Source organism: Crocodylus siamensis, chromosome 13, assembly GCF_052110815.1.
Source record: "Crocodylus siamensis isolate JL-2025a chromosome 13, ASM5211081v1, whole genome shotgun sequence".
In the NCBI taxonomy this organism is placed as follows: Eukaryota; Metazoa; Chordata; order Crocodylia; family Crocodylidae; genus Crocodylus; species Crocodylus siamensis.
In genome coordinates, this window is record NC_143407.1 from 36,785,971 (window position 1) to 36,810,402 (window position 24,432).

A 24,432-nucleotide genomic window follows, 5' to 3' on the forward strand; every position below is an offset into this window, starting at 1 on the left:
CAAGGCCACGGCACGTGAAAGGCAGGCCACACGTGGCCCTGCCCTGGGCTGGGAACGGAGACACCCATGGGGCACTGCCCATGGCACACGGGCCCAAGCTGGGGACGAGCGAGGAGCTCCAAGAGGCACTCACCCAGGCCACAGGGTTTCCCCCCCAGCCCCAGACTTCAGCCGGGAGAGGACAGGAGGAGGTGCTCACCATCCTTATTGCTGGTGACTGGGATGTTGTGCACCGTGCGCAGCTTGAAGCAGGACCCCGTGAGCACCTGCAGCTCCACCGAACTCAGCACGAAGGCCTGGAGGTCTGCGGGGGACAGCAGGGTGCGGGTCAGCACCAGGCCACGTCGCATGGGCACGGGCTCTTGCAAGCGGCCACAGCCTCCAGGGCAAGAAACGTGAGCCCCACAGGCAGCCCCAGCAGACGCCCTGGGAGGACAGGATCAGCACCCCCAGTGCCTCACCCTTCTTCTGCAGCTTCTGGATGGCCTCCCGCCACTCGGACCGCTCGTAGTCAGAGGACAGCAGGAACAGGTAGCTCTGGAAGAGACGGGTAGCGTCACGGCGGGAGGGAGAGGTGCCGGCTGGGCAGGGACGCAGCCCCCCCAAGCCCAGGCGGGCGCCGGCCCTACCTTGCCGTTGCGGTTGTGGATGCGGAAGGGGATGGTGGGCGAGTTGAGGAGCAGCCAGAACTCGTTCTCGAACATCTTCTTTTTGAGGCGCTCGATGGCCCGGCTCTGCCCCTTGCTGGCCTTCTGCAGGGAGGGAGCAGGGAGTGCCGGGGCCAGGTCAACCCGGGCGTCCCGCGCCAACCCCCAGCTCCGCGCGGGCTCCGAGCGGCCCTGGCCCGGCCCAGCGGGCGCTCACCTCCTTCTGCACCTCGCTCTTGATGGCTGAGATCTTCATCTTCATGTCCTCCAGCTCGTGGTCGGGGATGGGGTGCACCTGCGCGCACGGCTCCGTCTCCTCGGGCGCTGGGAAGACCAGGTCGGCCAGCGGCACGTACCACTTGCAGTCGTATTGCTGGTGCTTTCTGCGGCCGACAGGCAGGCTTGAGCCGGGGAGACCCCAGCCGACGCCGGGCCCTCCCAGGACGCCAAGCACCCAGAAACAGGGTCTGCGTGTCCCCGCCCCTGCCCCAACCCGTGCGGCCCTCACCCCACACCCGTCTTCTTCAGCTTGGCGCAGAGCAGCACGTCGGTGAAGAGGAAGACATGGCGCAGCTTTCGCGAGCCCTCCGACACCTCCACCAGGAAGCCGTCCTTGACCAGCTGCCGGGCCTGAGCGTACAAGCCGGAGCCAGAGTCAGCAGGGGTGTCGGACCCCCCCGGGCCCGGGCCCTCCCCTGACCGCCACTGAAGGCAGCTTCCAGACCCGCAAGCTGGGAAGCAACTGCAAGCTGCGAAGTAGGTGCTGGGCCCCAGCATGAGCCCCGAGTCTGGGCCCGTCCCCGTGCCTGGGTCCCCCACTGCTGCCTCTGCTGACAAAGGGCCCCAGCTGTGGAGCCAGCTCCCAGCCCCCTACCTCGCCCTTGGGGGTAGTGACGGCCGTCCGCCGGGGGTCGATGTCCTCATTGATGCTGGACAGGAAGTTCTGGGAGATGCGGAGGGCATCCTGGAGCAGCGGGTAGTCGGGGTGGTCGGCCGGCGTGTGCTTGAGCAGGTCCTGGGAAAGGGACGGGTGGCGGTGAGGGCCAGCAAGGCACCCCCAGCACGGGCCCGGGGGAGAGCTGGGGGGACGCCCAGCCCGTGCGCGGCAGGGAAGCAGAGGCCCCCCCCCGGGAAAGCGCCCAGCTGCCTGCTGTCCCCAGCAGGAAGCAGCCCTGGCACCAACCCGCACCCCAGGCAAGCCGGGTGCCACACTCACGTGCAGGACCAGGGTGCTCCGCATCACACGGTCGATGGGCTTGTACAGCAGCGCTGCGGGGGAACGCGCAGCCGTCAGGAGGGGGTGCCTGCCACGGCTCGCCTCGCCCCTGCTCCAACCCCCCCAGCACATCCCAGATGCCTGTGCCTGGACGCACGGGTCCCAGAGAGGTGCTGCCCGTGGGACAGCCAGGCTGTGCCCTTCAAGTTGGACTTCTGCCCAGTCCCTCCTGGGGGAGCAGGTGCATGGCGGCACGGGGCCGCGCGGCACACGATGTCACGAAAAGCACCACGGGGCCTCCCCTGCGTGGCTCTGCCCATGTCCGTGGCCCCTAGCACCGCCGGGGGCATCAGCCCGGCACCAAGCTGGGGACTGGGGTCCAAGGAGGGAGCAAACAGAGGTTTGCCCTCGGTCAGTGCAAGGCAGCGCGTGCCCGAGGCAGCACCCTGCCCGACTCCGGGCGCAACGCAGGCGGGGAGATCCCGCCCGGCTCCCCGCACCACAGCCCGGCTGGGCTCAGGGCCCACCAACGACACAGACCCCGTGCCAGAGCCACCCAGGGCTCAGCGCCGAGGTGCAGTGATGCCCAGCCCTGCCAGCGCGCCCGGCACAAGACTCCTCTCCGCGGCAGGAGGAGACCCCAGCAGAGGGCGCGGGAAGCTGCGTGTCCACACGCGGTACTGTCCGGCGCACAGCACCCCCTCGTCCCCCGACGCCGGGACGCAAACGGTGCCTTGGGGGGCAAGGCCTGTGTGGTCCCAGCCTGGCCCGTGCCCGCACCCTGGCACTTGGGGGGCAGAGGGCCGAGACCTTCCAGCCCCCGCAAGGGCTTCCAGCCCTGGTAGCTTGAGGGTGTGGACAGAGCCCAGGAGCTTGTGGGGGTGGGGGCTTGGACGGTCATACAAGCTATTTATACCCAGACGCGATTCAGCCGGCTTTTCCCTTCCACTCCCACCACTTCCCCAAACCAGCAGGCAGAGGGAACTGGTCCCCCGACCTCCGGACTGACTCACGCAGACTCCCAGCCAGTTCCCCCGGGGAAGGGGGCCGAGCCCATGGGGCGGTCATGCTGCCGGGCAGGGCCCTTGCACCCAGGCTGGTGCGGTGGGATGTGGGGGAGGCAAGGTGCCCGCTCCCCACCCCCCTGGGAAGCAGACGAGCTGGGGAGTGGGACACAGCAGACCCTGCCCAGTGCCACGCACCAGGGAGAGACCGGCAGCTCCCTTTCTCCTGGGCTGTGGCCCAGCAAAGCCCGAGCACAAGAGGGGAGTGACAACGGAGGCTCCCGTGTCTGCCGGATCGGCAGGGGAGTGTCCAGAGCACCGGGCGCCTCGCAGGCCGGGCGCCCAGCAGCCGTGGTTGCGGTGGGAATTGGGCAGAAAGGTAGCCGGATGCACCCGCCCCGGCCCGGAGGCTGCAGACGTGGGGCACGCCCCCCGCAGATCACTAGCCCACAGGCGTTCCCAGCTGCAAGCATCCCCATGCCCACGGGCTGCAGCTGGAGCAGGGCACTGGGATGATCCCAGGCACCCGTGCCCAGCCCACAGCCCCTACCAGCTGTGCCCCTGAACCCACCATGCCACCTGGAGACCCCCGCCCCGCCCCACCCCACACCCTTTACCCCCTCCCAACACCCAGCCCCCCGGCATCCCCCCAGCCCCACTTCGGCCAGATCTGCTGCCAGCTGTCGCCCTTCCCAGGCAGGAGCTGCTCGCGCCGCGATGCAAGAGGAGCCGCCCTCCGGCTCCTGGAACAAAGAAACTACCAAGTTCGGGCAGCCAAGCCCACCCTTGTGTGGAGGCAGCGCCTGTGGGCACTGGGAGGGGGCACCCCCAGCCCTGGCAAGGCTGGCACCCCACTGGCAGCGGCACCACGCCCCCCCGGACCCCCGGGCAGCCTCCCGCGAATGCCACCCATCGGCGAGCCCCGACGGAGCCGGAGCCGGAGCCGGAGCCAGACAGGTCAGCCTGCACCCCTGCCCGCAGGCAGCCCGCGGCCCCCACGCTCACCGTAGGTGCAGTTACAGCAGAGCCGGACAACGAGGAGGATTTCCATGGCAGCCCCGTCTCCGTGCAGCCATGTCTGCCGGCTCCCTGCCTCCCCTCGGCAGCTCCCTTACACGCGGCGGGCAGGGGGAGGGGCTGGGGCGAGGGGGCTTCCCGACGCCGCTAGCATCCTCGGGAGGGGCGCGGGAGCACAAAGGGCTCGCTTCCCGCACAGCAATAATCCACGCGCTCCGGTCCGGGTCGCAGACAAAGGCTCCCGCGCGCCCCCTCCCCGCGCGCGCGCGCTCGCTCGCTCGCCCGCCGCGATACCTTCCATGGTGACGGACGTGTGGCTCTCCTTGGAGTCCTTGGGGCCCTTCACTTTCAGCTCCTGCCAGGGGAGAGGCTGGTTAGGGAGACTGGCTGTGGCGGCTCCGGTTCCCCTCCTGCTGCCCCGGCTGGGGCCACGCTGGAAGCTGCCGCGCTGCCCAGGCTCGAGCAGGGCAGAGGGCCCTCCTGGGTCTCTCTCGAGCCAGGTGGGCACGCCAGCACCAGGGCACAGGTGCCCCCTCGTCCAAGAGAGCAGAGGTGGCCTGTGCAGCCCCCCCCAGTCGCACGAGAGTCGCCAGCAACCCGGGCAACTCGGACCGGGTGCAGAAGCCGCGCTGGGCTGAGCCGCCCCAGGCACACCAAGGCCCACCAGTGCCCGGCGGAGATCCCAACCCGCATCCGCACCAGACTCCGGGGACGATGTCCCCAGAAATGCCTCGCGGCCAGGAGCCAGACTGCGCTGCGGGCAACACCCCGACACCCGCAGGGCAGAGCTGCCCGCCCAGACTCCGGTGTCCAGGTCTTCACGTGTAAAGGCAGCATCCGGCTGGCACGGAGGGTGCTGGAGCCTGCCACACAGGTCACGGAGAGCCCCGCGCTTGGCTCAGGGCAGGGACAGCACCGCCCCGCGGACTCCCCTCCACACCGGCCGCCACCAGGCTCCCCTCTACAAGGGTCCTGGGGGCCGACCCAACCGGAGCGGGGCTCACGGGCTGGATGTCGCTGGAAGCCCGGCTGCGCTGGGCTGTGGTCACCCCAGCACCGGCCCAGCACCCAGCAGCGCTGCTGGGAGCGGGCATGGGGCAGCTCCCTGGCCCAGCCAGGCCCTCTGCTAGCCCCCCACGAGGCCTGGGCTCCCTGCCAGCGTGGCCTGAAGAAGCCAGCCCAGAGAAGGCACGGCTTGTCCAAAGCTCGGTGGGGCGCCCCGTGGGAAGCAGCCCCAAAAGCCCTTTCACCAGGGACCCTGCAGAGTCAAGGAGACCCCACAGACACGGGAAGGGGACTGGGGCTCCAGCGCTCAGACCAGGGGGCCCTGCCCGTCGTGCCAGGTACTTCCCGAGAGCCCCGCGCCTGCCCGAGGGAGCTGGCCGGGAGGGGGGAGGCCACCGCCCGCCGGCCCCGCGCACCTCCGAGATCTTGTGGAACTGGTTGTTGCTCTGGCTGCACTTCTCGGCCGTCTCCAGCGCGATCTTGTAGTTGTCCACGAAGGCCTTGTACACGCCGAGCTGGCTGGCCTGCAGCGAGCAGCGCGGTTACTGCGATGCCCCGCCGGACGCCAACCCCCCCGCGGCCTGGCACGCGGACCCCTCCTCTGAACCGCTGTCTTCAGGGGTTTCCACGGCCGCCCACCCAGGCCACCCTGGCTAGGAGGGGCTGGTGCCCAAGGAGCAGCACACGCGCGGCGGGGCAGTCCGACCCTGGCCAGGCAGCGGGGTGGGCTGGGACGCGGCAGGCTGGAGCTCCACGCTGGCGTCTGCCGCCCTCGGCATTTGCCGCTCCCGCGGGCGCAACTGCCACCATGGGCACGGGGGTCCGCGTCCCCCCGCAGCACGACTCTGGGCATGTCCGGCTGGCTCGACCCCTCCTTCCTGGGCTGCATCCCTGGAGGGGCAGCTGCGAGGTGCGGCCCACGCCACCCCCCCGGCGCTCACCAGCTTCTGGAAGAGGTGTCCCATGGTGACGCTGCTGTCCCAGTGCTGCACCTTGGGGCAGAGGCTGTCATAAAACTCCTTGTGGATCTCGTAGATGTCCTGGATCTTGTAGAAGATGGTCTCGATCTGCTGGATGGTCAGCACCGGCTGCGACGTGGTGGCCGTGGCCTTCAGCGGCTTCATGGGCTGCGGGGAGGAGGGCAGTGAGGATGTGGGCGCTTCACAGTTCCTGTCCTCCTGGCCCCCGGGCAGGGGAGCGGACCCGTGCACCAGGCACGCGTGGCACCTACGCCTGCTGGCCCATCTCCATCGCACCTGGTGCCCGGCGTTGAGTTTGGGTCACAGCGCAGCAAGGAGTGACCCTCCCTCCCGGCTTCGCGGAGGGCGACGGGAGAACAGGAGATCCCTGAGCTGGGATCTCCCCGGGGCACGAAGGGGGTACCGCCAGGGCAGGGCTTGACCTGCACCTTGCCCCAGCCCCCCAAAATCTGCATGCACGAGGGAGGAAGCCAGGGAGGCAGCGTGGGACCTGCAGACGGTGCCTGCCAGTTCACATGTCCCTCGACACAGACTTCCTCATTCCCCAGACCCGGGAGGACCGTCCCCCGTGCCCCAGGATGTTACGTAAGAGCCACTGGAGCTGGGGGGGGTGGGGGGGCAAAGCAGCTGGGACCGGGCTACAAATGCTCCTGGAGCCCGGCTCCAGCAGCGAGCAGGGGGAGCCGGTGTTGGACCCCTGGGCGTTGGTGCCTCAGCTCTGCACCTTCTAGGGCTCTTGGAGCGAGACCCCAGGACAGGCCCCACCTGGAGGTGCCAGCTCCCTGCCCCGTGATCCCCCGCCCCCCCTGCTCACCAGCAGCAATGCCTCCAGCTGGTTGATGTAGATCTCCTCGCTGGCCAGGAAGCCCGAGAGCACCAGCTTCCGCATCTCCAGCCCCTTCCCGGCATCCTGCTCCCCCTGCAAGGGACGAGAGACATGGCAGACTCCGCAGGGCGGCCACAGCCCCTGGGGAGGGACCGGGCCGCGGGTCCGAGCCCAGCACAGCCTGGTCCTGGCAGCGCTCCGGAGCGTTTGCGGTCTCACAGGGAGCAAAGTCCGCAGCGTCTGGACGTGAGTCACCAGCCCAGCGGAGAGGGGATGCCCCTGCCACACCTGGCAGGTGCGCGCCAGCTCCCCGGGCCAGTGGGGCTCTCCCCACGGGAGGAGCGCTAGGCCGAGCCCGGCTGCGTTTGCAATGCGTACCCTGCGCTACGGGAGGGACAGCCCCCAGGACAGCCAGCACCCCGCTGCTGAACACCGGGGCGAGATCCAGGCACGGACCCACGTGCCTGCGGCCCCAGCAAGGCTCCCCCCAGCGCCTGCGGGAAGTGGCACCTGGTCCAGCCCCCTGCTCCGGGCAGAGGAAGACAAAGCCCTATAACGGGCCACCCTGACCCACGGGATAAATCCCTGCCTCGGCCCAAGGGCAGGAACTGGGCCGATCCCGGTCCAGATCTGCTCGGTGCCAGGAGCTGCCCTGTGACACCCCGCTGGAGCCACCGTCCCCTCCCGGGTGGCTGGCACTGCCCAGCGGGGCTGGCCCGAGCTGTGGCGAGAGCCCCGCTCCCTGCACAACCTTCACCGCGGGCGCCGGGGGCCCCGGGGCACTAGGGGAAGAGCAAGGCAGGCGCACGTGGTGCAGCGCCGAGCCGGGGGCCCCACGCGAGCCGGGCCCAGGGAGGCTCCAGGAGACAGGCAGGGGCGGCACGCAGCCTCCACGGTGCCCCCGCCGGGGCCTGCCGCACCAGCACGCCTGCTGCCAGCCCCACCCCGGGCCCCCACAGCCTCCCCCAGGCAGCTGTGACGGGGACAAGCCCTCCTGCACCGGGACACCGGCCAAGGGGACAGGCCAACCCCAGCCAGCCCATCTGCCCGGGACCCAGGCTGGGCGCCAGTCACCTGGGAGTGACCGGGGCCTGGCCACGGCCGCGGAGCAAGGGCGAGAGCCCAGCTGGCCCCACCCCGCCGCGGCTGCCACGATGCCCAGAGGAAGCTGCTGGCAGCCCGGGCGGTCGTGCCAGGAAGTGCTGGCAGCTCGAGCTTCACACTGGCGTCTGCTGCCCTCGGCTTTCGCTGCTCCCACTGGGCACGACTGCCCAGGGGAGCAACCCCCTGTCCCTTGGGGAGGACAGGGAGCTGGGGGGGGGGAAGGGGTGCTGTCTGCCAGCCCCCCACCACCCCAGGACCCCAGGCAGGATGCTTGGGGGTATCCCCCCCCATCGAGCGTACTGCCCGCCCCTGCACACCAGCCCCCGGATGAGCCTGTGCCTTTAAAGGAGGACATGGCTGTGGCCTGACGCCGGGGGGGGGCCAGCGGTTGTCGTGTGCTTGCTTTGAAGCTCACGCTCTTCCTGCTTCCCCACAGCAGGGCGAGTGCAGGGGACAAGACGGCGCTCCCCATGGGTCCCCATCTGGGACGGGGGCCTGGGCCTTCCTCCCCCGGCCCGCGTCAGGGAGCAGGGCCCTGTCCCCTTGTGCAGGGCTGTGGCTCAGCAGCCCCCAAGGTCACCTGCGCTGCCTGTCGCCAGCGGGGCAGCCCGAGTCCCCGTGGGCTCAGGGGACTTGGCAAAGGCCGTGCAGAGAGGCAGTGGCAGCCCCAGTACCGCCCCCTCCCCACCCCAGAGCAAAGGACAGACACAGCTGGGCAGTGCACTGACCGGGCCCCCGCCGCGTGCAGCCAGAGATGGGGCTGTCCCCTCGTCCCCCTCGTCCCGCGCTCGCACCCGGATCCCAGCCACCAGCCGTGCCCCCGAGTCCCGCTCCCTTCTGCAGTGGGGAGCTGGGGGCCACGACAGCGCGCCGGCTCACCCACGGTGCCCTGTGCCTCCTGAAACAGTGGCCCCAAGCCTGGCAGGCTGCGGCCCCCCGCCACGGAGCACGGCACTGCCCCAACCCTCTCCCTGTGCCTGCACGCATGCCGCCGGCACCCCCACACCCCCCCAGCCTGGGCAGGCGGACCTGGTCTCACCTTCTCGGAGGCCAGGAACAAGGACCCCGGGACGGGGCTGGTGGGGGTGCCCGGCTCGGAGTCCTCCTCACCCTCCAGCACCCTGTCCAGGTACCCGATGGCCTCCTCCTCCTCCTCCATGGCCAGCCCAGCCGCAGGGGCCGGGGAGGGGAGCCCCTAGGCCAGCAGCCCGGCGGGGCCTGGCTCGGCCCTGGCGCCCAGCCGGAGCTGCATGAAAGGAGCCATTCTGGGAGCCCCGGCGCTCCCGCCTGCCCCAGCGACGCTGCAGAGGCCCAGGGCAGAGGAAACCCCCGGCAGCCCCAGCCTCTGCGGAAGCGCCGGGCTGTCGGAGCCGCGGAGGGGAGAGCAGGCCGATTAACCCTTCCTGGCTGCTCCGCCGGCGCCCGTGCCTGCCCGCCTCGCAGCTCCGCCCTACCCGATGCAGGAAATGCATGTCTTGACGGCCTGCCTCCCGAGGTGGAGCTGGGCTTTTGCATGTGGCCAGCGCTGGCTTTTTACAACCGGGTTTTGCAAGGCAGAGCAGCGGGCGCAGGAGCTTTTGAGGAACCAGCGGCTCTGCTGTCAGCCACCCAGGCAGTAGCAGGGCACGGGCTGGGGGCAGGGAACCCGCCAGGGACACGCACCCCAGCGCGAGGTGCAGCTGGGCCCCCCCTCCACGAGCCCCACAGGAGACCCCCCTGCTCCCGCGCCCCTGCGGCTTCCCCAGGGGCCACGTGCCTGGCGGGTCCCACCCCCAGCCCTGCTCCCCTGTCCAGACACGGCTGGCTTCGCGGCCCCACGGGGACCCTGCGCCAGGCGTTTCCCAGGCATGAAGACGGGTGCCCACTGCACCCCGCTCGGCCACGGACCAGGGGACGGGGAGAGGCGCGGCTGGGCACCGAGCCTGCCTGTCCTGCTGCCACAAGCCCGCAGCCCCTGCACCTCTGCCCTGCTCCTCAGCTGCTGCCCAGGGCAGAGACCCCAAGCAGGAGGGCAGCGCAGCACGGGGGCACCGAGCCCCACCCGGCCAGGGAACAGCACGGGACTGCCGGGGACACGAGGCCCTGACTGCGGCTGTGCCTAGCCTGACCGAGGCCCAGAGCCCAGACCGGGGCTGCATCAGGGATGCGCCGTGCGCCGTGCCCACCCACCGGTCCCGAGGAAGGGGAAGCAGAGGTGGCCGTGGTTTGTGTCCACGGGCCTGGAAAGACCCCGGCAGCACGGGCGGCCGTGCCGTTCAGGGAGTTTCCAGAGCCTGCGCCCGCCAAACAGCGCTCCACCACACGTGCCCGTCTCGCAGGCAGGGCCCTGCACCCGGCCCAAGCCCCGGGCCCGGCTCCGGCGGAGCCGACCAACAGGGCTGTCTCGCCCGGGACCAAGCAGGTGCAGAGAAGCAGAGCGGGCACGGGGCGCCTTCTCCTTGGCCACCGGCCCCGCACGGCCGGGTCCAGCTTGCTCGTGCCAATGCCCCCACTTCAGCTTGCCCCCAGCTTCCCCTCCCAACGCCAAAGGCCGCTCCTGCACCCAGGTCTTGCCCTCTGCCGCCAGGGGTGCCGGCAGCCCGGGAGACGGGCTGGGCCACGAGCGGGGGATGCAGGACCCCGGGGTCACAGAGCAAGGGGATGCAGGCCACAGCACCCCCCCAGCACCCTCACACTGACAGCAACACCGCATGGGAGCAGAGCCCCCCACAACCACGCTACAGCCGTGACCGCAGCCGGGCAAGGCCCCCCAAACACTACCAGACCGGGGGGAGCTCCAGCACGGCCCCCGCAAAGCCCGACGCAGGCCCCCGGTACCCAAGGCTGCCGGGTCCCACCCTCCACCGCTAGACGCCGCGACGCTGGGGAGGCCTCCCAAAGCAACGGGTCCCTCCTGTCCCCCGCTGCAGGAACGGTGCGCCTCACCCTCCAGAGCCGCACACGGCCTCGCCCCCGGGCCAGGGACGCCGCGGGGAACAGCCGCAGCCTCCAGAGCCCAGGCGCGCGACCTGCCGCGGCTGGGCCTGGAGGCTCGCCCGGGGTAGGGGCCCACGGGGTCGGCGTCTCCTCGCTGCACACCGCGTGGGGCAGCTGCAGCAGAGACCCCCCCCTTTGCCGTACCCAGGCGCCCGGGCAGCGCGACGTCGCAAGGCACCTACCCCGGTGCCCAGCCCGTCGGTGGGCGTGGGCGAGACGCCGTCCCCGCTCTCCTGGCTGCGGGCGCTGAGCTGGGGCGACATGGTGGGCGACTCGTCGATGTAGGGCATGGTCTCCGAGCCCTCAGGCGGCGCCTTGGGCTCCTCGTTGCCCTCAGCATCGTACTCGTCCGCCCCATAGCTGAAGTCTGCCAGGAGGAAGAGGAGAGGCCGGTGAGCATCTGCCACCAGGGCTGCCAGTGCGGTACCCCTGCCTGCCATGGCGCTGCCCCGCTCCCTCCCCAGGCTGAGCCAAGGGAGCGCTCTCCTGCCCTGGCCCCAGGGCCCTGCTTTTATATGCCCAGGTGGGCAGGGCCTCCTTGCCAGTGAGGTCACTTCCCTTGCTCTGCCCCCACTCCTGCAGCCAATAGGGGCCTGTCTCTGGGCAGAGGGCGGAGTCACAGGCCCATGGTCCTGGGAGAGCCCTTGCCTGATAGTGCATGGGTGCCCAGCCTGCGCCCTGGGCAGGGGTGTGCTGGTGCCCCCACCCCAGCCCGGCCCCGGAGCTGCGTGAACATCGCTCTCACCTGCAAGGGCACACGCAGGCTGGGCCTCGCAGAAGCACATGTGCGCAGTCCCTGCTGTTGCCCTCCCCCCCTTCCCCAGCCAGGCACCGAGGGCTCTGCTGACACTGCTGGCAGGGCTCCCTGCCCAGCCAAGCGCAACACAGGCGCCCCCGCCATCGACACACTTCCTTATATTTGCATAATTAACAGCAGGCTGGAAGCCACAGGCCTCGCTTGCCTGCCCTGCCCCTCCAGGCAGGGATCGGCTCCGGCCTGGCATCCGTGCCGTGTACAGTCGCCCCCTGCTCATCCTATAAGCCCGGGGTGAGGCAGTCGGACTTCTGGGTCGTCTGCCCAGCTCCATCCCTGACTGGCTGCGGGGTCTCGGGGACGCTGCCACCCTGCCCCTTTTGTGCCTCAGTTTCCCTGCTAAGCAGTACGGCGAGCTGGGGGCACAGGGATTACCGACCCCGCGCTGACGGCAGCCGCGTGCTCCCTGCTGCCCTTGGTACCCCGAGCACCCCGCAGGCTAGGACGAGGGCCGGACGGGTCTCCCAGGCACCAGCTGAGGCCTGAGCTGCTCGCGACGCTCCAAGCAGTGACCGGTGCTGGCAGCAACACCCTGTTTTGGCTCTGAAGCAACTGGGCGCCACCCCTGCACCCCGCCATGCTGGAGCCCGGCTGCTGGGGGGTGGGAGCCAGGCCAAGCGTGAAGGCGCTGACGACAGGACGGCCGGCGCCCCGGGGGCCTGCGCGGCGCTCTGCACCGCCCCTCTCACAGGCTGCAGGGCACAGCGGGGGGGGAGGGGGGGACCTGGGGTACCGAATCGGTTGCCATGGAAACTGTGGTGCACGGCACAGGCAACGCGGCATCCCCGAGATGCTAACGAGGCAAGGGAGGAGGGATTCAGGACACAGCCCAAGCAAAACATCAGCCGGCCTGGCTCATCCGGGGCTCCAAGCTGCGGGCCCCATCCTGCCCGGCACAAGAGGAAGCTGAGCAAAGGCCATGGCACGGAGAGCCCCAGAAATGCTCGCCCCGCTGGGTCCGCCCTGGGGTGCCCAGGCCCACAGAGATGAGGGCTCCTCGGCCTCGCCAGAAGCCTCTGCCTCGGGAAGATTTCATCGGCCGCTCCCAGGCTTGTGGAAGGCGGCACCACGGGACCCGCGTCAGTCCCGCTTGGAGCTGGCAGCCCTCGCTGCACCCCGAGTGCTCCCCTGGCCCCCACGGGGCGTTTCGGGGACACCATCAGCTCCAGTGAGGCTGTAGGATGGAGCCTCAGCTCCCAGCTCGCCGGCCGGCAGGGTCCTGGGGAGGGGCGGAGGGGATCGGGACACGAGGGGTGTTTGCGTGCGAGCCAACACCAGTGCGGCGCAGCCAGAGCCCCAGGCGCAGGTGGCAGCCCGGCCACGCGTGGCCATGTGCCCGGCTCCAAAGCCCACGGCCCTGGGACAGAGGTGGCGAGGGAGCCCCCGGGACCCAGCACCTCCTTCAACACATCTGTGCCCCCCCACACGCACGCGCACGCTGGCCCCAGGGGTGGCGGCTGCTGCGGCATGCACAGCAGGGCCCTGCGCCAGGCCCCAGCCCAGACGCGCGCTCCATGCCAGGCACGCCAAGCACACGGACGGCTCGTGTGTTCGCGTGCCGGCCCGAGAGGCCCAGGCCCGTGCGAAAGGCTCCCGCCTGCTGCAGAACGGCTGCACCGGGGGCTGGCGCCACGGCTCCCGTTCGCTTCGCCTTTGCCGAAGGCATCTGCGGCCCGGCCCAGGCCGAGCCGGGCCCGCGTGGGCCTGGGGCCGCCGTCCCCAGCGCCTGACCCCGCCGGGCGCTCGCGCAGCGCCGTGCTCGGCTTCCCACCGGTTCGGGGCCGGCGCCGTCTCCATGGCAACGGGCTCCTGCACGATCCTGCCTGATGCAATCCTCCAGCTGCGCGCTGAGCCTCCCCCGGCCAGCGCTGGGATGGAGGCGGGCGGGCGCAGCCGTGTCCTCCCCTTCCCGAGCCGGCAAGGGGCTGCCGTGGGGGAGGCCGGCTCCCCGGGGCAGGGGGACAGGCTGATCCTGGGGGCATCGCCCCAAACCTGCTCCCCCCCCCAGTGCGGAGACAAGAGCAGCCCCTTCCCCACTGGCCTGCCCCAGCCCGCCTCGCAGCTGCCCACCGCCCCAGACTGGCACATGCTGGAGACCCCCGGCACCAAGCGTGTCGCTTCCACACCAGCCGCCCCGGCCCCCGCCCTGCACACGCCTGCCTGCTGCGCCGGGGCCGGGGGAGCGCGGGCTGCCCTCGGCGCCGGCTAGCACGCGGCGAAGGCTGCAGGTTCACGTGCAGAAGCACCACGGGCGCACGGACCCCGAGGCCTGGCAGCGCCCATGGGCAGGCGAGCCGAGCCCCCGTTCTCCGGCTCTCGGAGTGCCCCAGGGCCCAGCCTCCCCACTTCGACAGGCATCAGTGGCCCCAGCTCAGGTGCAGGGTTGCCTCAAGGGGAATGGAGGCTGCCCATTCTACGGGTGGGGAAACTGAGGCACAAAGAAGAGACCTGCGGAGCCAGGAGGGGAACCCAGGAGTCCCTGCGGGCCAGAGCCACGACCCAGGCGCTCCGGTTGCAGCCGGGCTGGGGCAATCACCCGCGCCCGAAGCTGCCCCCCGGCCCGTGCTCCAAGCAAGGGCTTGGGGGGTACGGCCTGGTGCTCGTGTCCTGCCCCAGGCGAGCAGGTGGCCCACCCGCGCCCAGCGGGATGCAGCCCAACAGCGCTGGCCGGGAGGCGAGTGGAAGCCACTTCCTCCAGCCCCCCGGGCCGTGGCCCCGAGAGGCCCCCTCCCCAGGCACGAGAGCCTGACCAGGCACCCGCGCCAGCTGGCAAACAGGCCAGCAGGTTTGCTGGCTCGGGAGCTCAGGGGATCCAGGCAGATCCGGCTCTGCCCCCGCGGACGTCACGGCGTAGGGTGCTTCGCTGGCCCAGCAGGCCCAGCTGTGCTCTGGTCCCAGCCTCTAGAGACTGGCCCTTGCATGCCAGGAGGGCTGGCCTGGCCCGTCACCCCCTCTGTCTCTGGGGTGGCACCAGACACGGGACAGGGAGCGTGAACCTGGCCAGCCTGGCGGGCAACGCCGCGCACGCCTGTCCTCACGCGCCCCACCTTGGCCCCGAGCCCTGAGGCGAGCTACAGGCCGCGCCGCTTTCCCCGCACCCTCCTGCCAGGCTGCAGACCAGGTGCCCTGGCCCATCCAGGATGGCACGGCACTGCTCAGCTGGTGCCATGGGGACTCGCCTGCCTCCTCCATGGTCATTAGAAGAGCCAGGCCCTATGGCTTATCCCAGCCCGGGGTGCTCGCGCGCTCTGCCAGGCTCCCCGCAGCTCTGCCACCCGCACACAGCCCCGGGACCGCACCAGGACACGGGCAGGCAGAGCCCAGCTCTGGGCTGGGACAAGCTGCACCACCCACTTGGGGTCCGGGCACTGCCACACGCTCACGGCACGGCCTCAGGCCAGACCCCGGGTCCTATGTTTTTGGAAGCGGCCTCTACAACTCCTGCCCCAAGGCTCAGCCTGCTGGAAGTCAGGCCCTCGAGCCACAGCCTGGTGCCCGCCATCCTTCGCCCCCTCGCCTCTCTGCACTTTGGGGGTTGGCACCATCAAGGGGTCACAGTGACCGTTGCTAGCGCTCACCCCACGCAACGCGCCCCTGCTCCAACATCCGTCCTGACACACCGCACCGGGTCCCTGCTCCACGTGCAGCTCCGCCGGCCACCCCCGCACCCTAGGCTGCCCCTACGCCCGGTCCTTGCTTCGCCTGGGCCTGCCCTGCCCCACCGTTCACCCGCTGCCTTGCTCACACGCGTGTGCCAGTGCTGGCAGCACCGGGGCGCTCTGCTCCGCCATACCCTGCGGCGGGGGGCACGTCGAGTGCATGGGGTTGACGGGCACAGCGCGCTGCCCCCTCCCCAGAGCGCTGTGCGGGGCACCAGTCCCCTTACGCATGCCCTCTAGACAGCAGCCCTCCTCCCCCCGCATCCGCCCCGGCTCGCCACCCTGCGTCCTGCGCAGGACCTCCTGGGCGGGCAGAAGTGCTGGCGTGGAGGGCAGAGGGATGGTAGCCAGGGCACAGGCGGCAGTGCTGCCCACCCGGCCCCACAGCACCCCCGGGGCCAGGGCGAGATGCAGGGGAGAGGGCCGTGCCGGGAGCTGCAGGGCGAGGGGCCGGGGTGGACCCAGGAGCCCTGTGCTGCCGCAGAGGGCCCCGCAGCAGGGGGAAGCCCCGAGCCCCCCAGCCGGGGGAAGGGGGAGGCGAGGGCCCTGCTCAGACGACGGGGAGCCCCTCTGCCTTGCCAAGCTGCTGGAGCCCAGAGCTGCCGGCCGGGCCGGAGAGCGGGGGATCGGGGCCGGCCCCGAGCTCACCTGTGGCGCACGCAGGCCGAGCCGCGGGGCACCCCCGAGCCGGCCGTGCCGGGGGCAGGGGCAGGGCCCGGGGCCCGGCCGCACTGGGGGCACCGAGGCGGCCCCCCCACCGTGTGACCCGCCGGCCCGAGCCGGGCGGCAGGTGAGCACCCCCCAGCGGGCACCTGCCCCCCCCCAGCGGGCACCTGCCCCCCCCGCCGGCCCGGCCCCGCGTACTGCTGTAGAGGGTGTCGATCCAGGAGAGGCGCGGCAGGCCGCGGTGGCTCAGCGGCTCCATGCTCCGGCTCGGCTCCGGCTCCGGCTCGGCTCCGGCTGCCGCACAACAAAGGCGGCGGGGGCGGAGCGGCGGCGGGCGGGATGAGGGATGGGCAAGGGCCGGGGGTGCTCCGGGAGACGCTGCCCCGGCCGCCCGGCTCCACCCCAGACGCGGCTGCATCCCGGGGCCGGGCGCCGCCCGCCGCAGCGGCTCGGCCCCGCCGGCGGGAGGGGGTGCCCGGCCCCCTGCCCCTGCCGCCCGGGGGGCTGAGGGTGGCCTCCGCCTCCGCCCAGCGCCCGGAGCCGGGCACAGCCCGCGGCCCGAGGGCACCGGCCGCCTCCAGCCGCCACCCGCGTGGCACAGCGCGCCTCCCCGGGGCTGGGGACCCCCAAGCGGGGCACGGGTGCAACCCCGCGGGCCAGCACAGAGCGGGCCCGGGCCCGGGGACACGAAGGCGCCTTGCTGCCCGCGGCCCGCTACCCCCTGGCCCGGGGCCTCTCGCCCGCTGCACCGCCTCGCTGCTAAGAGGCCCCGTCGCCCTGCCCACCGGCCCTCCGCCTGCGCGGGCAGCGGTCCGCGGCGCCACAGGCCTGGCGGCCCGCTCCGGCCCCCGCGGGGGCGACGCCAGGCCACGCGCCCGCCCCCTCGTCGCGCCTGGGCCAGGGCGGCTGCGCACGAAGCGCTGCGTGGCCCGGCAGGCCTCGGCCGCGGCCCCCGAGCCGGCAGGGGCAAGGCGCCGCGTGCTGCGCGGGGCGTGGAGCCGCCAGCGGGGCCCACGCGTCCCCCGTGCCGCCGGCGGGCTCCCGCACCCAGCGCCCCGGCACGTCCTCCCCCCGTGCCCGCCGGGCTGCGCCGAGCACACGGCGGCCGCTCGCAGGGAGCCCCTGCCCCGCCCTGACAGCACCCTCCCGGCCGGCCACAGGGCGTCGGGCGCGCCCGGCTGGTCAGCAGCGGGCCACAGCCTAGGCCGCCAGCCGCCTCGGGGAAGGCGGTTTCCTTCCCGCGGCCCCCGCACGCGCAGCCTCGAGGGCAGGAAGTTCAGGGCCGGGTCACGCACCCCCACTTCCGCCCCACAGCAGGCAGCCCTGCTGCGGGGCGGCTCCCGCTGCGCGGGCCTGGAGGGCAGGGCCCTGCTCGGAGCACCCCGGGGCCCCAGGCCGGGTCCCGCCGCCCAGCCAGACCCGGGCGAGGCACCCGCACGGGGACAGGCTGGGCCCGGGGCAGAGCTCGGGCGCTTGGGGAACACAGAGACGGGAAGGAGCCGGGGAAAGCCCTGAGCCAGGACCACAGACCAGAGCAGCAGAAACGAGAGCGAGAAAGCGGCCCTGGGGAGTCCTCTAAAGGGCAAAGCCGCTTGCTACCTCTTGGCAGCGGGCTCGAGCCCAGCCCCGGGTGGCCAGAGCCTGCCGGACACTCAGCAGCCCACAGGAAACACATGTGTGCCGCTACCGTCCAGCCACCCCCCGGCCCAGCCCGCAGGACCCTCTGTCCCCACACACACGTGCTGCGCAGACAGAGCCCAAAGGGGCCTGTGCCGGCCACGCACGTGCCAGCCGGCATCGGCCCAGCGGGCAGCGAAGCGAGCACCGTGGGTGCCCACCCGCAGGCAACCCGCACCGAGCTCCAGACACGCTCCTGCACGTGCCCGGAGCACGTGTGACCTGGCCGTGCAGCCTCTCGGGGCTCGCTAGCTGCATGACGCAACCCGCTGCAGCGCTTCCTGTGCAGGGTGACACTCAGCGCGCGCTGCACGCCCACGCTGTGCATCCCGGCGCCCGCAGGGGGCCTTGGTTTCAGGGGCACTTTCCCCCCTGCTGCAAAAAGGCCCAGTGGGACCCTAGAAGAGAAGGGGGGACACTGGCAAGGAGACCCCAAAGACCCTGTTTGCTGCGCCTGCCACCTCCCTGAGCCAGCCACGGAGGGCTGCTCCGACATGCTCCAGGTGCCACCTCCTCAAGCCCCAGTGCCGCGTGGCACGGGCCCTGCCTACCTGTGCCCCTGCCCTGCCATGCCTCCAGGGCATGGGAGCTTGGTGTGGCAGCTGCCCGGGACCAGGATGCCCCTCTCCTCCCCGTGCCATTTACTCATGGCTGGCCAACCCACGCATTTCTGTTTCTGGGGCTATTGTGCAAGTCTCTCGCCTTCAGCTGCCCATCACCTGCTTTGTGGCTCCCCCGGCTCGCCCGTGCCCCTGAGCCCAGGGCTGGAAGGGGGATGGGGCCGGAGAGCCTGCTGACAAGCCCCCACCGCTCACCCCATCTGCTCCGAGCCACCCGGGGCCGGGAGAGCTGAGCCGGGACTGGCCTAGGCTTCGAGTTGCTCTCTGCCCCGGCTGGCAGAGAAGACAGGAGGCTCCTGGGTTACGCCCGCCCCCCGCTACCCCTGAGCACAGGGCAAGACAAGCACAGGGAGCAACCACCTGCCCCGGCGCCCTTCCAGCCGCAGGGGAAAGACCTGCTGCATGAGTCCCAGAGGCCCATCAAGAGCCGCAGCCGGTGCGAGGAGGATGCCACTGCCCCTCCAGAGCAAACTAGACCTCCGCCCAGCACGCCGACTGCCGTTTGCTTTCATGGGCGCGCTGAGCCATTGCCGGGGCTTCGCCGCTGGGGCCCTGCCTGTGACTCAGAGCCAAGAGCAGCCAATTTCAGACACAGAGCACAGAGCATTACCTACGGCGGGGTACCCGGGGGACGCACCTGCCTGGCGCCCGTGAGAGCCGGCCTTCCTGGAACCGGGGAAAGTGTGATGCAGCCGCGCCCGGGGAGAAGCCCAGCGAGAAACACAAACAGCTAACGCGCCCCAGGGGAACCGGGGCCTGCCCGTCCCCCAGCACCCTGCGCTCCCTCCTGCCCCGAGATCCAGGCGCTCGCGGCGGAGATCGCACGCTCGTCCTGGTGTCGAAGGGCGGCATGGGGCACATGCAGGGAAAGCAAAGCGTGAACGAGCCGGAGCCGGAGACAGCCTCTGATGCAGGACGGCATCACTGCGGAGCCCTGGCCAAAAGGCCCGAGCTAGCAGGAACGCCCGAGAGCATTCCCCATCGCCAGGAATTGTGTAGCCGAGATCCCCACATTCGCAGGCGCTGGCAGACTCTGGCAGGGGTCAGCCTGCCTTCACGGCCAACAAGAACGGCGTCTCCCCGGCCAGGTCAGTACAACGACCTCCCGGCATCTCCCCTGCCAGGAACGTGTGGGCATGCGCTGGAGCCGCGTGGACGCTCCCGTGGCTCTGGCCTGCCCACGGGCAGTGCCTCGGGCGTGCCCGGCAGCTCGGGGGTCACCGCCGTGCACGGGCCGTCGCGCCAGCGGGAGGCTGCCTCCACTCGGAGGCCACTGCCCCTGCCCTCCGGCACGAGTGCGGCCACCGCTCTTCCAGCGACGGAGCTGGTTTCCTGGATGAGAAGCCCCCGATTTCACTGGTCGGTGTGGAGGGCGAACACGGGGGCTGGGGGACAGCGTGGGGACCTGTGCTCACACACCCCACCCAGATGCCTGCGGAGGGAGCGTGCGGCGACAGATGCCCCCAACACATCACGCCCCGCCGCGCCACGGGGGTTTGCTCCGCGATTCAGGCACTGTCCGGCTTCTGCGTTGAGGTTTAAAGCGAAGAGTGCCGGGAGCCTTCGCCGCGGCCCAATCTGCATATGCAAATGACTCTGGTTAGCAAACACTGATATAGGGATTAGGGCCATACCAGCCAGCCCTATTTTTAGAGCTTTCTCACAGGAAACGTGGCAGAGATTCAAACGCTCCTTCTGCCTCGAGTCACAGCCATGCACCCCAGCACGGCCCGAGGCCGATGGCTTCTCTCTGGGACGCTGGCACACACCCAGCCCAGAGGGACCCAACAGTGCCGCCGCGGGCCGTTCACACCCAGGGCCTGCAGCCATCGCCCCCAGACCGCGGGGAGCGTTCCTGGTCAGGACAACAGAGAGACGACTCCCCGGGCTGGAGGAAGTCTGGGCATCCAAAAAGCGTGCCCACCCCGCTGGGTCCATGGCATCACACTGGGCCTTGCCCTCGTGGACCGAGAAGCCTGCTAGGAGTTAGACTGAGAAGCACCCAGACAGGGGCTGCAACATGTCCCAGAGCTGGGCCGGAGCCAGGGCTTCACAGCAGGCAGCCTTCGCTGCTCCAGTCCTTCCCAGAGCTGCCAGCCCCCTCAGGGCCAGCAGCAACGGGCTGGGACCCACCATGGACCCGGGCCTCGCCTGTCTTCTCTTAGCGGCCGGTTCTGCAAGCAGGTTGTACTGCAAAGCGCTGCGCAAGGCACCCGAGAGCAGCAGGCGAGGCGAGGGGACGTGCCGGACGGCACTGCCGTCCTGCCCGAGGAAACCCGCAGCGTGGGCTAAGCACGCTGACCGGACTGGCTTCGAGGCCACGGGTCTCGCACCCCCAAGACGCAGGCGCAAGGGACCCGAGCAGTCGCTTGACACCCACCACCACCGTGTCGGGGCAGCGAATGTGGGAGTGTCAGAGGGACTCGGCCCGAGCCAAGCCCAGCACCGTGGACTGGGCCAAGACCAATATTTGCAGACTCCAACAGCAAAGGCACGGCCTCAGTCTCCTGGAAACAAACAGCCCTGGGAGGAACGCCTAGCAGACGGGGAGAGCAGACCACGGACTTCGCTGGGCTGGGCTGGGCTGGGCTCGGTGACGCGGGAGATCCCCTCCGCCCTGGAGCTGCTACGCGCGGGGGGCTCGCATGCGCCAGCACCCTCCTCCGGGGGCCTGGACAAACTCCCCCATCCCTCCAGAGCGGGGCAGCTTCTCCCTGGGATCACCTGTGCCGCAGGGGTGAGGAAGAGACGAGGCGACAGCGCCCTGTGCCCAGGTGGCGCTCACCAGCCCACAGTGCCCGGCACGGGGTTGGGAGCAGCGAACAAAACACCGGCTCCCCCAAGAAAGGCCGTCAGGGAACAAAGCTGTTCCCACCAGCCGTGCATTTCCTTTGCTATCAACTTCCTCCGGAGACCTGCCTCCCATGTTTAAATGTCTTCCAGCAGATCACACTGCCTGGGGCAAGAGGAGACTCCTCTCACCCGCCTGAGACCCTCCTGCCCTGGCTTCCCGCGCACCGCCAGCCTCTCCCCCACCTGCGCACGGGCGAGCGGGTTGAAAGCTGCGTTAGCAACACTTTCCTGCCAGCTCCTCTCACCCGGGGGTGGGCAGAGAAAGTCTGCTCCGCTGACGCGGTGCCGTCTCGAGTGTGGCAAAGTGCTGCGAGATCGGTGGGGGCAGGAGGGGGCAGCAAGGACAGGGCCTTCATCACTCTCTCTGTGGTTTTACCCCCTCTTCGGGGAAATACCCGGCTGGTTCCGAGCTCGCCGGCAGTTCCCTGGACTCTGCCTCTCTCGGGGCAGGTATGTGACGGGCTCCACGGCCGTGGGGTGTCTTAGATCGAGGTGATGATGAATCCAGTGGTTATGATTAAACACTGCAAAACCCTGACGTCAGTACTCGCCGAGGAACTGCCAGTCTGCTCAGAACCAGCCAGGTGTTTCCCCCCAAGAGAGGGTAAAAACCACCGAGAGGGTCCCATGTCTTCTCGCTGGCCCCTCCTGCACCCACAGGTCTGGGAGTGCTTTGCCACCGCTCAAGACCGCAGCCGCTTTAAGGGAACACCCTGGCTTTGGAGTTGGGGAAACCGAGGCACGGAGGACAAGATGACTTGCCCAAGGCCCCACAGCTAGTCAGTGGCAGAGCTTGTGTGTAAGGGGTGGATCTCACCCGTCCTTCGGCGCAGCGTGGAGGCACCCCAGGCAGAAGGAGAAGCCTTTCTATGGAGGGAAAGCAGTGCGCCCTTCATCTCACCCTCCTTTGCCCAGGCCACGGGGGCTCTGTGAGGATGGGAAGCAGGCAAGCTTCGAGGTGCAACGCAGGCCGGCGGGATGAAACCCGGCAAGGGAAGCGTTATGAGAGCATCTCCCACATCCAGCCTAGCAGCGACATCTGCGACGAAGGGCGAAACCCAAGTGCTCGGGGCACCCGCACCACAGGCGCGGGCGAGGCGGCGGCTCAGAGCCCACGCGCGGCCCAGCCCCGCGGCACCCTGCAGCCGCAGCAAGGAGGGCGGGCGGCGGGACAGCCCGAGACGCGCCCGTTGCCCTGGCACAGGCCCGGCAGCGCCCAGGCCGGCAGGGTGACGCCCAGGCCTCGCTGCAAGCCGCGGGGCGCCGGCCGGCTCCAGTACGGAAGCTGTAACTCCAGCGAGACGGGACGGCGGCTCTCAAGCAGCCGCTGCAGGACGCGGCCGCAGCCAGACACGCCCGGCCCGGCCCGGCCCGGCGGCCCACGCGCGGGCTCCCGCGGTGCTGCTCCAGAGGGGCACGACGGAGGCTAAGGAGGAAAAACGCTAAGAAGCCTGCGCTCAAAACCTCACCCGGAAGGAGGCCCAACAGGGCACACGGGGCCTCCCAAAGGGGCAGAACCCCGCACCGCACAGCAGCCGTGCCTCCCGCTGTGCTGCGGGGCTGCCCGGAGCCGCCGGCCCCAGGGCCACTCCTCGGCCGGCTCGGCCTCACCCCGGACAGAGACCCCGGCAGAGCGCAGCCCCGCGCGGCACCAGGCCTGCCGGGGAGGCGACGCGCACGAGGCGCCGGCGCGGCTGCGGGAGCTTCAGCCGCCCGCCTCCCGACCCGGGGCTCGCGGCTCGGAGCAGAAGCAGCTGCTGGAGCCCGGGGACGCTCAGGGGACTTCCTCGTCTGTCTCTGCACGGGACCCAGCTCGCTCAAAGACGACCGCCGCCGCCAGGCACTTCCCCCGCGGCCCCTCGCTGCCCAGCCGGCGGCGCGCACGTGCGCCCCGCGGCTTCCCGCGGAGATCCCCGCCGAGCCCGGGCCGCCGCACTGCCTACGCAGCACCCGCCGGCGTTAACCGCGGCACGAGGCACCCCCGCAGGACCAGCGCCGCGGAGGGAGCCGGGGCGCGGGCCCCGGGGAAGCTCCGCGCACAGGAGCGGCCGCATGCCAGAAGTCGGAGCTCCGCCTTTTAAATCTCAGCCCCTCCGCATCTGTGGGCGCCGCAGCCGACTCCCCGGCGGCCCGCGTCGCGGGCCGAGGGGAGCGGCCGAGCAGCACGGCAGCGGCGCGAGCCCGCAGCCATCGCCCCTGCCACGCGCGGGGCCTTCCTCCCGCGCGTGCCACAGCCCCGCGCCTCGGCCTCCAGCCCGGGCCGGGAAGCGAGGGGGAGCCGTGGCCGGCTCGCTCGGGCCCCGCTGCAGCCCCCGGGCACGGCACCCCGGCGAGCACGCTTTCACGCCCCCGTGCCCTTGCACTGCCTCGGCGGTCCCGCCGTGAAGGCCGGCGCGCTGGTGCGGACGGGCCGCATGCACCGTGCTCCGGGCGGGCCGCCCCAAGCAGGCCTGCGAAACGTCGCGCGGCGGGAAGCCAGAGCCGGCGCCGCGCCTGAGGACGGAGCTCCCCGGCCCGGCCCGGGAGACGTGAGCAGCCCGGAGGGGTGGGCTGCGGATTGAGAGGAGGCCGCGCCGGGCAGGGGCAGGGGCAGGGGCAGGGGCAGGGGCAGGGGCAGGGCGGTTCCCTGACAGCGCTCGCACGCTCGCCGGCCCGGAGCCGCAGCCTCCAGGGAGCTGCAGGGCGGAAGGAGAGCGGGCGCCTCGCACCGCACCGCACCGCACCGCGCCGCGCCGCACGGCGCGGCGGGCCCGGCCCCTGCGCTTCGGCCGGGCGAGCAGCCAGCAACGGGCTCCGCCTGGCCCGCCAAGCGCCCGCGCCCGGCTCCAGGAGAGACCTTTGGCCGGGCCGCCGGGGCCCGCCGCGCTCGCCTCCTCGCCCGGGCGGGGCGGGGCGGCGCGGGGGAGGGGAGGGGGCCCACCTGCGCGGGAGCCGCGGCGCCGGGCCGGGGCGGGCGGGGGCGCGCGGCCCAGCACCGCCTCCAGGTAGCGCACCTTGAAGCGCTCCTGGGCCAGCGCCCGCTGCAGCCGCCGCAGCTCGGCCCGGCACCGCTGCAGCTCCCGCTCCGCCTGCCGCCCCGGCCGCAGCTGCAGGCGCGGCGCCGGCTCCCCGGGGAAGGCGGCCCGCCACTGCCGCGCCAGCTCCGCCGCCTCCCACATCGCGCCGCGCCGCCGCCGCCGCCGCCGCCCCGGCGCCCCGGCCTGCCCCGCCCCCGCCCCGGCGCCCCGCCCCGGCGCCCCGCCCCGCCCCGGCCTGCCCGCACGGGCGGGGCGCCGGCGCCGCGACCCCCTTTGGAAAGCAGCAGCCCAGGGAGACTAAGGGACTTGGCCGCGGCCGCTCGGAAGGGCTGTGGCAGCGCACCAAGTGTC

At 71.5% G+C, this 24,432-nt stretch overlaps 1 protein-coding gene across 6 annotated transcripts in view; it reads right to left on the reverse strand.

The window, feature by feature from the left end:
• Nucleotides 1-24,231, reverse strand: part of ABR (ABR activator of RhoGEF and GTPase) — a 39,205-nt gene extending 14,974 nt beyond the window's left edge. The window contains exons 1-13 of one of the 6 annotated variants that reach the window (XM_090026468.1): nt 24,058-24,231; nt 10,958-11,142; nt 6,684-6,788; nt 5,831-6,016; nt 5,306-5,413; nt 4,179-4,239; nt 1,864-1,916; nt 1,522-1,662; nt 1,156-1,277; nt 865-1,030; nt 630-752; nt 462-537; nt 200-304 (exon numbers count right to left, since the gene is read on the reverse strand). In XM_090026468.1, the coding sequence (XP_089882594.1) occupies nt 200-304; nt 462-537; nt 630-752; nt 865-1,030; nt 1,156-1,277; nt 1,522-1,662; nt 1,864-1,916; nt 4,179-4,239; nt 5,306-5,413; nt 5,831-6,016; nt 6,684-6,788; nt 10,958-11,065 (1,354 nt within the window). In that variant the 5' untranslated portion in view covers nt 11,066-11,142; nt 24,058-24,231. Of the gene's footprint in view, nt 1-199; nt 305-461; nt 538-629; nt 753-864; nt 1,031-1,155; nt 1,278-1,521; nt 1,663-1,863; nt 1,917-3,872; nt 4,135-4,178; nt 4,240-5,305; nt 5,414-5,830; nt 6,017-6,683; nt 6,789-8,838; nt 9,099-10,957; nt 11,143-11,520; nt 11,945-16,112; nt 20,597-23,984 lie in introns of those variants that run through there. The other 5 variants (XM_090026466.1, XM_090026467.1, XM_090026465.1 and 2 more) reach the window with 5 other exon arrangements.
• Between the last annotated feature and the right edge of the window lie 201 nt (nt 24,232-24,432).